This window comes from Micromys minutus (genome assembly GCF_963924665.1).
Source record: "Micromys minutus genome assembly, chromosome: 4".
In the NCBI taxonomy this organism is placed as follows: domain Eukaryota; kingdom Metazoa; phylum Chordata; class Mammalia; order Rodentia; family Muridae; genus Micromys; species Micromys minutus.
In genome coordinates, this window is record NC_137973.1 from 77035145 (window position 1) to 77049131 (window position 13987).

At 45.9% G+C, this 13987-nt stretch overlaps 1 protein-coding gene across 1 annotated transcript in view; it reads left to right on the forward strand.

The window, feature by feature from the left end:
- The window catches only part of MCOLN2 (mucolipin TRP cation channel 2), a gene marked incomplete at both ends in the record, with an annotated part of 43221 nt that extends 30251 nt beyond the window's left edge, over nucleotides 1-12970 (forward strand). Inside the window, 6 exons of the mRNA XM_080916056.1 lie at nucleotides 182-331; nucleotides 2078-2179; nucleotides 2280-2402; nucleotides 8688-8894; nucleotides 10633-10754; nucleotides 12931-12970. Of these exons, the coding sequence (XP_080772182.1) occupies nucleotides 182-331; nucleotides 2078-2179; nucleotides 2280-2402; nucleotides 8688-8894; nucleotides 10633-10754; nucleotides 12931-12970 (744 nt within the window). The remainder of the gene's footprint in view (nucleotides 1-181; nucleotides 332-2077; nucleotides 2180-2279; nucleotides 2403-8687; nucleotides 8895-10632; nucleotides 10755-12930) is intronic.
- Nucleotides 12971-13987: the final 1017 nt, after the last annotated feature.

Consider the following 13987-nt stretch of genomic DNA (forward strand, 5'->3'; position numbering starts at 1 on the left):
CAGTGTTTGGGTGAATGTGGCAGATACTCAAATGCTTGCTTACACGGGATAGACAGTGCTACTGAGCGTGTGGCACTGTGTCTCCCTGTGACGCAGATCTGCCATTTTGAAACTGTTCGCTCTTCTGCCTCCGGAGGGCAGTGTGATTTGTAAGACGTGCTTTCTTAAATGTTGGCGGTAGAGATTTCTAAACTTCTTCCTGGAGAAGTACAAGCAACGTGTGTGTGATGCTGACCAGTGGGAGTTCATCAATGGATGGTACATCCTGGTCGCTATCAGCGACCTCATGACAATAATTGGATCCATATTGAAGATGGAAATCAAAGCCAAGGTGAGTGACATCTAGAACCCAATATTCTCCCGGATGACCTCAGGTGCAGTAAGGCATGAAAGCATCCTGGAGCCCAGCCTGCTTGTCATGTTTTATCTTTTCTCCCACCCACTGCACGAGGCCACTTCACCTTCTTCCCCAGGAAGAGTGGGCTGTGGAAGGTGACACCCTAGGGCCTTCCTCCAGGAATGCGAAGTAGCATCATTTGAACAGAAATTAAGTTTGGGGAGATGGAGGGATGGGCTTTGTATTTATTTATTTTCCGATGTACCTATTTACTTGGGTAGGTTAGAGAGGAAGCAGCTGGTACACAGAGCAGACATTTCTCCAAAACACATCTGGAGGGCCAGTGACAAGTGTGTGTGTGTGTGTGTGTGTGTGTGTAACAGGTATGTGTATGTGTGTGACAGGTGTGTGTGTGTGTGTAACAGGTATGTGTATGTATGTGTGCGTGACAGGTGTGTTTGTGTGTGTATGTCTGTGAAGGGTCTGAACACACCTGAGGAGCCATTGTCAAGTGTGGGGGCATCTCAGATGCTATGGGCCCCGATGGCTGGGAATCCGCCATTCTTGAGTGTCCGCATGGTCTGACCAGTTGCATCTGTTGCTTGCTTTGCTCTCACAGCTAGACTGACTCCTACACTGTTCTCTTCCCTGCTCTACCTCAGCCTCACAAAGCTGCCCTCATCATGACTCCAGTGTCTGCCTGCCTCTATTCCAGCTTCCTTTGGCTTCCCTCGGGTTGTCGTCCCCTTTGGCCTGGCCTGTCTCAGCAGCCTTCTTGTGTTTCTGACACTAGCATTATATCCCACAGATCCAGCCATACAGTGTCTGAGCAGTCTTCCTGAAAGTACAATTCCTTCTGCCTTCCAGGATCTACCTAGGATGAAGTGACCCCCACTTTATCATGGCCTCTAGGGTCCCCCTCATTCATCTCTGGCTTCCATCCTGGCTCTGATACTGTCATACCACACGCCTTAGGGATGTGTTCAGATATGATGTGTCTATATGTCTTCAGACTTCTCCTTAACCTGTGCTGTGTGTCCGGCTTAGCTCCGGGTCATACCCATGGGAGGGCCTCTGAGACAAGTGGCCAGTGTATCTTTCATTGAATTAAGCATATTGTATTAAACGGTTATTTGTATCTTCAGTGAAACCAGGAATTTCTTGAGAACAGGAACTATGTCTGCAAATCACATTGGAGTTTGCTTCTGAAAGTCACTGGACTATATTGCTTGCTCTTTGCCAAACACTGGGCCCTTTCATGCCTAGGTCAGTGGCAAATGCGAGTCCTATTTCAGAATGTTATTTAGAAAAAAGATAACTTCATAATTAAGATACTAAAGTAAAATAAAAAAAATATTTGAAGCTTTCCTCTTCTTTCCTTGCCTTCCCTCCTCATTTTCCCTCCTCTTTCTTTTTCTCTCCCCCTTCCTCTTCTCTCTTCCCCTCCCCCTCTCCCTCTTCTCATCCTCCTCTTTTTCTTGTTCTACTTCTTTTTCTCCTTCTCCTTCTTGATTTTTGTTTGGAAACAGGGTCTCACTCTGTAGTCCAGGCTGGCCTAGAATTTACTATATAGTCTAGGCTGGCCTTGGAAATGCATGTTGATTCTGGAGTCTCAGCTTCGTAAGTACTGGGGTGACAGACATAGGTAGGGGACATTCAGTTCTCATTGGTTAAAGGGAGGTAAGCAAGTCAAGAGGACTGGGGTGTTCAGCTCAGCTGTGCTTTCTTCTCCTTCCTCAGAACCTCACGAACTATGACCTGTGCAGCATCTTGCTGGGGACGTCGACGCTCTTGGTCTGGGTTGGAGTCATCAGATATCTGGGTTACTTTCAGACGTATAATGTAAGCTCTCAGAAGTGCTATCGTGATTGACATCAGCTCCTCGTCCCGGCCCTGCTGGATGATTTTCATCCTTTGAGCCACCCATTCCTTTGTCTTCCAGGTGCTCATTTTAACCATGCAGGCCTCACTGCCCAAGGTCCTCCGGTTCTGCGCTTGCGCCGGCATGATCTACCTGGGGTACACGTTCTGCGGCTGGATTGTCTTAGGACCGTACCACGAGAAGGTGTGTGGCTCCAATTCTTTCTGCATCCCGGGCACGTGGGGCCCTTCACCTTGATCTCCAGCACTTACCTCTGCCATCTTCTCCAGCGGACACCCTTGATGTCAGTACCTGGAAATTTTCTTTTTCTATTTCTCTGTCTTCTCCCTTCTGGGGTGTAGAGGCAACATTAAGATATTGAAACAAGAGCATTTCTCATAGAAGTCCGAGCCTGGCTGAGGATCTGATGCATTCAACCAGCAGTGAATAGTGTTTACCTGTGGGATCGCTGTTAACAAGCTAAAAAAATTAGTAAGGGGATTATGACAGAGCTGCTCTAGTGTGAAGTGCTAGGGCCTCCATTCATACTGGCTGTGAGAAACAGAGAAGAGGGATGGCCCTCCCTGGAGTAAGCACTTCATCTGTCTTGACTTCCTTGAGGGTGGTTTGGACAGTCTCAGGCCTGTGTCTTAGCTGAGTTTCTAACTCTATTTTCCTAAGTCCAGGACTGTCAGTCAAGTTTATGGTCAATCCCAAGAGTTCTGAAGAAGAAGTGCTGTGAGTTCAAGGCCAGCCTGGGCTAAATGCTATATTCTGGGCTAGCCTAGGAACAGAAGGAGACTTTGTCTCAAAATGATGATATAATTGATTAGCAGAACATCACAAGAAGAAGTGAGTGTATTCCAAGCAAACAATGAAAAGGGTCATTGTACGTCACAGCATTTCTTCCCCCGTCTCCGGGTCCTAGGGACAGCAGAAAAGGGATAGGAGTCACCATTACTGTCCAGAGTAGTGCTGTGTGGAACCTTCCAGGGTCTCTCTCATTTCACACACAATCCCATCATGGTCCTCAGACACCTAGTAAGGAAAAATGAGGCAGGGAACACACGGGATTTCCTCCAATTTTGTATAATAGCTCAACCCTAAGTTCTGACCTTGACATTAAACCGAAACACATTGTTTGTAAGGTTTTCACAGCGTGATGATGCGCATGGCTCGGACCCCCGCCCGTCCTAGCCAATCAAAGCCCAGTGTGGAACACCAGCATTCGCTGTCTGTCACATTTAATGTGTCCAAAAGCAGTCCTGATTTTTTTTTTATCCTGGAAAAACAGTACAATGGGTAAAGAGGCAGCCTCCAGCAAAGCAGCAAATCCTGAGGCTCCTATTGATCTTTCCTGTGTCCTGTCACTTCCTTGAAGGTGACTCATGGGTAAAGACTGCTCTTTGGTATGATAACTTTAACATGGGGAGCTCACTGTCTTACCAAGTCAGGGAGAATTAGCATTTTTCTTTCTCTAGGTAGCCTCCTGCTCCTGAAGCACCTTCACCTCTTTGTCACTAGAGGGCACTGTTGCACCATGTGGCGTAAATACTGGCCCTAACTGGGCTTTTATCCATTGGTCCCAAGACAACCAGACAAGTAATTCTATGTCCTTTGTCACACTCTGTGCGGCTCTGTCCCCAGTTGTTATTCTGAAAGGTCCGAAGCTAATACCATCTGAGGTTTACTGAGTGCCTGCCATTCTTTGCCTTTTGTTAGGCAGGGTGTCCAAGTTCTTTATCTCCCTTGCTCTGTTCCTTCTCTCATTGGCCTTCTGTAGCTGGGATAAAATGCCCAGCAGAACAACTTTTAGGGAAGAAGAGCCATTTTAGCTCATGGTTTCAGTGCGGGGTCATTTGGCCCCATTGCCTTAGGTCCAGTGACCAGGCAGCGCATTGCGGCAGGAGATGACCTAGTAGCCAAAGGAAAGAGGGAAGCAGGAAGGGCTGGGTTCCCAACAACCCCTTCAAAGCATATACCCAGAGGTCTCTCACAGCAATAGCTCCCAACGGTGGTGCTGGCAGTTTGGGGACCAAGCGTTTAACACATGCGCCTTTGGGGTCATCTTGAGGTCAGAGCTGCCATATCCCATCTTCTCTCCACATGAGATGGTACCATCCTTCATGGAGAATAAGAACCTTGATGTGTCAAGGCATTTGATGCGGTCACTGGGATGATAAACCACAGTGTCACACCCGGCCTCAGTCCCCACATCATACTTTGATGTAGAGAATGACTGCGCAGCATGGAGACCTACGATAGCTGGCACGGTTAGAACCTCCTCAGCCTGCATGTGAAAGCCGTTCACCATCTAAAACAAGCAAGCAAGGACTCAAGGGAAGGTGTCAGGAAAATTCCTTTTTTTTTTTTTTTTTCGATGCAATCCGAATGGAGTCAAAGCACCAGACTCTCGCGCTTCCTGCCTTCCTGTCACACATCTGATTTCATCAGTTTAGCTCCAGGAACCCAAGTGTCACATCGATGTCCATTTCCAGCACTAATGGGCTTTGGCACCAAGCTCCTTGCAAACGCCTAGACACAGGGAGCTGAAGACGGCTGATCATCTTCCACATCACATTCTGAATTATTAAGCACCTCTCTAATGTGGCTTTTACATTTCCTGTCTCCAGGGGACTTTTTTTTTTTTTACAATGATGCATGAGTAATAGTTTTGTATTATCTCCATTTTACAAGCCACTGATAAATCATTACACTTTGCTGAAGCCACAGGCAAAACTGAAATTTCCAAGTCTTCTGCTCCTGCCCAGACACTTTGCTTATTCATAACAATCATGAGCCAGCTAAAGCATTTTACCTGTTAAAGGAGAATCTTTCTACCTGTCTTCAAACCATATTTCAAGACATTCTGACATAAGCGATTTGCAGGCCGTGTCTGCATTTAGGCGAGAGGACTTTTGGCTCACTCACAAGCATTATTTGTGACATAAATGTCTGTTTCTTTCTGTGATTTTATACAACCACCAGGACTTTTTAACGGAACTGCTGATTAGCAGTCTCTGTGCACACAGCACTGCGATGACTGAGTTTTTAGTAAGCATAGACTGGGGCTCATTCCTCTTCATGTTTTTGGTGCCCACCCTCATGCCTGTAATGTGTCAAGTGTTCACTGAGTTTGCTGGTGAGAGCCAGTTGGCTTACCTTCCAAGGTGTGATGCAAGGTCAACCTACCCAGACTGAGCATCACCTCAAAGACACACCTCTAGGCATAAACATTTGGGCATTTCCAGAAAGTTCTAACAGAAGGGAGGATTCATCCTGAATATAAGTGGCACCACATAAGGGCTCAGAGTCTGTAATGAATAAAAAGGGGGTGGGGGATCCAGGAGAGAGCCCTGACTCTGCTTCTTGCCCCACTGAGACAAAAGCAAGTGGCTGTTGTACACTCCCACTACCCTGCCTTCCTGACATGATGAATTGTAATTTGACCCCCTACCCCCCATGAGGAAGGTAAATCCTCCTTCCTTGCTAGGTATTTGTTCATAATGGCAAGAAAATCAGCTAGACACAGGGTCTTCCTGTGCCTAAGAGCTAGCCAATGTGTTATCCAACTGAAGACATTTTAGCACCTGCCCATTGGCCTCTTTTATGCTCATGTGTTAGAATTTGGCCACTAAAACAACTTTAGTTATAGTCTATTCTTGTGGTAGAGAAATGGCCCAGTATGTTGTATTTACTTTCTTAGGGCTTTACTTTAATCTAATGGGCTAGAATAGGTCTTATTTGTACACAGAGGGGGGAGGTATAATGGCTATGAGTACATTAATGTTGAGATAGGCATTGTGTCTATACTGAGCATGTTCACACAGGAAGCTTAGGTGTAGATCTGATAGGAACTGACCAATGAGCTATCTGAAGTTCTGAAACTGGGAACACAAAGTGTTTGAAGCCCTGAAATGAAAGAACCGATGAGCTCCATGATGCTGTCAGGATTTCACTGGCACTCAGAGAAGTCAGCTTTAACCTTAAAGATGTCTTGAGCTGGTGACAGTAAGAAACATGCCAGGAACATGTCTTAGTGTTAAGTAATCCGAATACTTGCTGGTAAAAGGTCTGCTCAACTGGATGCTTCCTGCAAGACTCCAAGGAGAGCAACCAATGTTAGTCCCGCTCTGCAGACTCAACTTTTCAAGGGCTTGAGAGTAATCACTGTTTGGGATGCGTTCTCCTATCTGCATCCCGCCCTGCTCCATTAGTGGTAGAACAAATGTAAGATGTAATGTTTGCTCTGCAGCTGAGGTATAGAAATGCATTTCAGGGCTGCTAAAAGACAGCCCGGCCACATTCTCTAGAGTTCTTGCTGATAACAGAGCAAGGGCTGCAACTGACAGAACATCCTGTTCCCAAGTAGACCTTGATTTAGCTCTTGAATGTTGACTTTGACTTTCTTTGGAAAGAAAGAATACATGAGATGAAGAGACTGAATTCTACCAGGGAAATGTGCGGTGGGAAAGAACTAAGCACAGATATTAATATCGACAAGAGGCAACCACAAGGCGACATGGAAGAAGGACTTATTGGAACCTTCTGTGCTTTTGTTTTCGGGTTTGTAGCCATACACAAGAGAAATGGCTTTAGAGCGATCTCTGTGAGACTTAGGGGGATTTATTTGCTTGTTTCAGTTTGGATTGTGGGGTAAAGAGTCTATCATACCAAAGACTTCCCTAGAAATGAATGACATCAGAAAGCAGAGTGGGCTTTGGAGGACCAAAGAGTAGGGAGACTGACTGGCCACACCAGCAAACACTTGGATGTTCTTGATATTGGTGCAGATGTTTCTTTTGGGTGGAGGTCAGTCAGTTAGAGGAATAGAGGAATTTAGTAGGAGAGCCCCTTTCTTAGATAAGATGATGGGAGGTTCATTTTGTCACCTATAATGTGACAGCAGGTTCCTCCTCCCCAGATGCTTATCAAGACCTTGGATGCACACAAGGCCATGCTCAATTAATGAACATAGAGACCCCGACCCCTAAGGTCAGAACAGATTGGAAATCCTACAGTAACCCCTTTCATGTATTTTTTTAAGTTACCCCAGCAGTTTTTCATGTTCATCTACTGCTTAAATCTCTGGGTCCAGAGACATTTATCAATGACATACAGTTTGTTTTAGTGGAGTTGGAGGCAGTTTGGTAACTCCTCAGAGTCAGGATAACTGGCTGTGGATTCTAGTGATACTGTGTGTTAGCCTTGGATCTGTGCTTAAGCTCACCTTTGACTGAACAACCTAAAGTCCCAGGTACCTCAGATACACGGTGTCTAAAATGTCTAGTAATAGCTTATGAATAGTAATTTTTCTTGTGGCTGCAACAAAATAGCTAACAAAAGAAACTAAAGGAAGGATTTGCTTTGGCTTCCAAAAGTTTGAGGGTACATCCCACCATGCTGGGGAAGTCACCAGTGGTGAGCCCATGAGATAGTTGGTCATATGATATCTATAGTCAGGAAGCGACAGGGATGGATGCTGGTGCTCAGCTCACCTTTTCCTTTGTAACAGGCCTGGGACTTTTGTCAGTCCAGGAAATGGTGCCACCTACCTATAGGGTGGATTTTTCCACCTAAGTTTAACTAGAAATTCCTCAGACTTCTGCCAGAAATGTGGCAGGATTCTAAGTAGTTCTGGATCAACTCAAGTTGATAATCAAGATTAACCATCACAGGACCCCTCCTAGCCTTCGTGAAGATATGCTTTCTCCAGATTCTCTTTTCTTTTTTCTGGCTAGGACTTTCTTCCTCACTTGGACTCCTGATGTCATTTCTGACTGGCATCTGCCTTGGGCTATAGGAGATCTCCGACATGCATTTAGTTTATTTTTATAAGAAGTATGTGTCAAACCGAATTGCTCCCATGGCTGAGATGTCACTCAATTCTGCTTGTGAGCTGGATTGAACCTGGTGTATGTTTAAGTTTCAATGAGGTGCTGGGCAATTCAGCACAAATGTCTCTAGTCACATTGCTATGTGTTTCAGAACCACAATTTCTCATAGTCACCGAATACAACCTTTTTCTCCCTTTTTTTGAGAACTACTTTGGAGTATCATTGGGCTTGTATGTCCTTCTCCAGCTCTGCCATAGGCCTGCTGTCTGTCTTAGCTGTGACCTGTCTTTGGGGGTGGAGAGTTTCTGGGAAAATGTTCCTCATATGGTTGGGGAAGTCTATGCCATAACCCCTTAGAAAAACTTTTCTATTGTGTTGAGTCTCGACCACTCCCAAATTTTGCTGGTTGTAGTACAGAGACATCACAGTTCTACTAATGACAAGAAGAGCCCCCCTCCACCACCCATCCCCAACCCCTGCTCATAGCTCCCTGCTGCCCCCTGCTGCCCCTACTGTTCCCCACAGCTCCTCCACAGCTCCTCACAGCTCCCTGCTGCCCCCTGCTGATCGCTGCAGCTCCCTGCAACCCCTTGCCGCCCGCAGCTTCCTATGGTGCTCAGCCTCACGGGTTCTTTTACATTTCCCCTTGCAGTTTGAAAACCTGAACATAGTTGCTGAATGTCTGTTTTCTCTGGTCAACGGTGACGACATGTTTGCCACATTTGCTCAGATCCAACAAAAGAGCATCCTGGTGTGGCTGTTCAGCCGCCTCTACTTGTATTCCTTCATCAGCTTATTCATATACATGGTCCTCAGTCTTTTCATTGCTCTCATCACCGATTCTTACCACACCATTAAGGTAAGTCATGATCACTTAAGTGAAGTCATGATGTTCGCTGCGGAAAAGCATCACGAACTTTGTATGCATTTGAGCACCAGAAAAGGCTGTAATCTTATTGAAATACAATTTTATTTTTCTTTAAAATTTTTTTTTAGAAAATCTTTATTTTTCTTTTTGTTCTGATGACTAATGTTAAATATGTACTTGTCTTAGATAGGGTTTCTATTACTGTGATGAAACACCATGACCAAAGCAAGTCGGGGAGGAAAGGGTTTATTCAGCTTATACTTCCACATCGCTGTTCATCATCAAAGGAAGTCAGAACAGGAACTCAAACAGGGCAGGAACCTGGAGGCAGAAGCTGATGTAGAGGTGATGGAGGGATGTTGCTTACTGGCTTGCTCATCATGGTTTGTTCAGCCTGCTTTATTATAAAACTGAGGACCACCAGTCTAGGGATGGGCTAGGAATTCCCCATCAATCAATCCATAATTGAGAAAATGCCCTTCAGTCGGATCTTGTAGAGTTATTTTGTCAGTTGAGGTTCCCTCCTTCAGATAACTCCCCCTTAGGTAGAGTCAACATAAAACTAGCCAGAACAGTACTTGAAACATTTTGCTTGTTACCCTGGTATGGGTTGGAGGTATGTTTCGAAAAAGAGAGAAAGGGGAAAAACTGATTCTAATAAACCCAACAACCTGACCACAGTTCTCAGAGCTGACAGATGCTCCTGCTTGAATGACTAGCGGGGGCACAGGTTTCAGTGTCAATTCTAGTGGTGGGAGGTAATCAGTGCCCTGACCACTGAGGAATGACTGTGATATAGCTTATATATGTACGGTGTATACTCTGCTACAGTGAAGGGAAGGACAGTTCCAGATGTCCCAAACCACAGCACACCCCATGCTCTTTCAGACTGGGCCTGTGTGGTTGATGCACAACAGCTCCAAGGATGCTCACTGTCGTAGGTGCTGGTACCTCCACAAAAGAAATGGTAGGAAAACTACTTCAGGACCAGCACCTAAATGACTTCATGACAAGATCCATGGTGGTGCCCTTGGGTAGTGCCTTCTGCTCAACCCTTCACATACAAACTCAGAAGAAAGCTAGCTATTCAGTGGTCAGTGTGTGAGGATCAGAGTCACGATATGGGTGGTAGCTGACCCTCGTAGCAGGGTGTTGGAACAGTATTGCAGGCTCTTGCCATGAAATCGTGTCTTTGACATAGTCTAAGTTGACCTAAGTGTCCTTGTGGGGCAAGTCTGAACACTGAGACGGATGAACTTACCAAACCTGACTGGATGCTAGAGCTGTTTTGTCAGTAGGGAAGATCTACCGCGTGCCCCACTCTGCTTCTTCCGTGTAAGCAGAGAACGTGGATCACACCCCTGTAAGATTCTAGGTGGGCAGTGTGTGGAGTGACAACTGCCCATGATTAACACTCTGGCTTTCTGGGTTGGATGATTTCTTTCAGTTCTTTTCAACACAAGTCTTTTCCCTCTCCCCTGGCTTGTTCTCTGGAGTTTTCCCATCCATTGTTTTCAGATCCCGTACCCCACCCCCACTTAGCTGTTCTGGGACAGACAGATTGTTCTGGGACGGACAAACCGACCGCATTGCTCATAGTACTTCTCAGATCTGAACTAGCACTTCAGGAGCTGCACTTCACAGAGGTGGGGTTGCTTTGTCGACAAAGGGAACTGTTGCTCATGCTGTAGGCAGGCAGTCACGGTAGCATTGTGTGCTTTTTCAAAAGAAATACCAGCAGAATGGGTTTCCTGAAACAGACCTGCAGAGGTTCCTGAAGGAGAGCAGTAGCAAAGATGGATACCAGAAGGAGCCGCCGGCCTTGCTGCCCTGTTTCTGCTGTCTGAGGAGGTCAGTGTTATGTCTGTAGTGGGATGAATATCATCCCAACTTCATCCTGCTCCCTGAAGTCTGCCTCTGGTGGGAAATGGTTGCTTTTCTTTTTCCCCTCCTGACACACAGATTTGTTTGGGAAACAAATGGTTTCTTTAAGACAATGTTCTACACAGCAAGGTTTGTGTAGAAAGCTCCGTGACATCGTTGAAACTCATATGAGAGTCCCAGGAGGAGATGAACCAGAGGCAGGAGGCTGGATCTTAAGGGGCCAAAGGAAGAGGTTCTAAAAGTACACACTCTAGAGGTGGACCTCCAGGCACATCAAAGGCTTTCTTTTCTCACAGGATGTGGAGCAAATTGGCTCCTTGAAGATAGGACTCGGTGGAGAGGAAGCTGTTGGCATCTGTCCTGCTCACCTTCCTATTGTTGTGACAAAGCACCAAGTTAAAAGCAACAGCAACAACAACAGCAAGAAAAAGTTTACTGGGGTTTTTGTAGTTTCAGTGGGTGAGCCCATTACCATCGTGGCTAAGAACATGGCAGCAGGCAGGCTTAGTGCCGGAGCAGTAGCCGAGAGCTTACATCTGACCCGCAAGCATAAGGCAGGGAGAGAGCTAGCTGGGAATGCACGTGCTTTGAGTCCTCAAAGCTCACTCCAAGTGAAAACACCGCCAACAAACCACACCCCCCAATTCTTCCCAAATAGTTCCACCAACTAGGGACTAAGTATATGAGCTGACAGGGGCCATTCTCGTTCAAACCACCACAGTGTTCTTGGTTAAAAGCGCGCGTCAGTATCTCTTCCTTGCTCATCAGGGCTTTGCTGGCTGTTTGGACTCTAAGAGAAATGACCCGATTCTCAGTGACCAGAGTGCACTATATGTCTGTGCAGAGACCAGAGTAGGGATCAGATGGGCATGGTTTTCTTAAATGAACGCAGATTTGTTTCCACTTGGGTCAGGGGTGGGCATTTTCGAATATTCCTCACCCGTGTTTTCTGAGGACTCTACAAATCCAGTTCCTGAAGGAAGATGGAAGATCATAGCTACTTAGGCTCACAGGATGAGTTTTTCTGTCTGTCAATTCCCAGCACATCTCGAGGTTTGCGATGAGATCCAGAGAATGTCTGGTAAACACGAGCTGAGTTCTGAGACATTTTCAGAACTGCATTACATCCTGCCGGAGCATTAAGCTATTGCTGTGGATGCCAGGATGGAGGAAAATTAATTTTCTTAATTGGCAACTGCCTCCTAAGACACAGGAAGGGCATCGCAGGTCTCTCGGGGCTGCTGTGGCATCGTGTAGTTATTATATCAATGGATTTTCTGGCTGTTTGTGACAAATACCTGATGATGAACAGCTTAAGGGATGAAAGGCTTAGGGCAGCTCAGGGTCTGAGCAAGTGAACCATGGTGGCCGGGGCAAGTGGCAGCTGCTTGCCGTGGGCACAGGGAAGCAGAAGATGAACCTTCCAGAGTTCTTTCTTCTCAGTTAAACATCTCTAGAAATACCCTCAACGGTGTACCCAGGTGTAGATAGTCTATGCCTTTCCACTTGATGCCCACAGGGTGAATCTTGCTGGCCTCAGATTCCTCTTACCAGCTTGACAGGATGTGGCTCTTTGGAGAGAAAGGTTTGGCTGGGCAGATATGAGTTGTCAAATGTTCTCTGCTCTGAAGGAAGGTGTCTGAGCCTTGTTGCCATTATCATCTCTGCTAGAGCAGGATCCCGAGAGTTAAAGTTGCTCATTGATTGTTTTCAGGGCCTTGTTCCAAGCCTCAAAGTATGTATATTTTCCTTCCTCAGTTTTCTTCCTCTTTCACATTTGCTCACATGAGCCACTGTGTCTAGAATAGAGAGTCTTCTAATCTTTTTGTAAGGATTTTGGGGAGTCCAGACTGGGTGGGGTCCTCAGTTTAATCCCTAACATCACTATCTGAATAATAAAATAAAATAAATAGGAGCTGCAAATGTCAGATATGGGGATGCACATATTCTGAGAAGAGAAACAGAAGGGTCAGGAGGTCAAGGTCATCCTCAGCTACATAGTTTGAGGCTAACTTGAGATACATGAGACTCCGTCTAAAACAACAGCAGCAGCAGCAGCAGCAGCAGCAAGGACGCAAGACTATCCACACAAAAATTCTTAAGTGGGTGTTCTCTTTTTCCTTCATCCCCTTCTCTGTTACAGGAGAGGAAGTGATGATGAGCACTTGATTGTCATTGACTAACACCCTTGGCTAATGTCAATCACCTCTTCATGCTGTGGTCGTACGGAGAGACCCCAGAGGCAACAGCAGTTGACTCAAAGACTGTCCTACTGAACTGTGGAGCCAGAAGGAGGGCGTTTATGAGCTGCTGACCGGAAGTTACTTTTTATAAACATGGAGTAAGCCTCTCCTGGGGGGCCAGTGTGATAATGAAATTCACCAGGAGTCTGGTAATTTGTGACATTGTAATGTCTAGATGTAAAACAAAACAAAAAACAAAACAATTCCCATTTCAGAATGTATGAGCAATATTTAAACCCAGGTAAAGATCTATGCTTATTGCCGGGAAAAGATCTGTTTCTAAACACAATCGTTGGATTTGAAGACATTCATTAGCTCATGGTCCGCACAGAAATAAATGTGGTTTCGATACCAAATTAAATCTGGAAGCTGGACAACTGGTAAGCCGTGGAGGGCTCACCCTCAACCCCCGGCAGAGAGATGTCTAGGAGAACTCAGATCGTGGCTGCTTGTACTTCAAGCTTGCGTCTTCAACAAGCATGGCACGCAGAATCTATCAGCACAGTCAGAGGGATGAAAAAGCCCCTGGCTGTCCCCTCAGTGGCTTTCCCTGGACTGTGCACTTGATGAGTTAGCGTCCCAAATTTGGAATGGTCACCTGTTTCTCCAGTCTCCTCCACTGTGGCAGGGGTTTGCCTTTGTTGTGGAAGGAAATCTGCGTGGAAGAAAATATGCCTCAAATAAACTTATTTTCATGATGCCGCATTACACTGTTCTCATGTAAAAATTCGATGTCTCTTGACAGCCCCAGGGTGAGAGTGTTATATCGCACCATCCCTCTTGAATACTTTGTCTACTAGAGAGCTCTGTTGTATTTAAACAGGTGGTGAAGGAGCTATGTGGGTTGGTCTATAGAAGCTATTTAATAAAGATCTCTGCTAATGATAAGAGATTAAGATCATTATGTCATAGCTGAGCTAACAGGGTTCGCTGGTGCAGAGTGAAACTTGAGTGAGC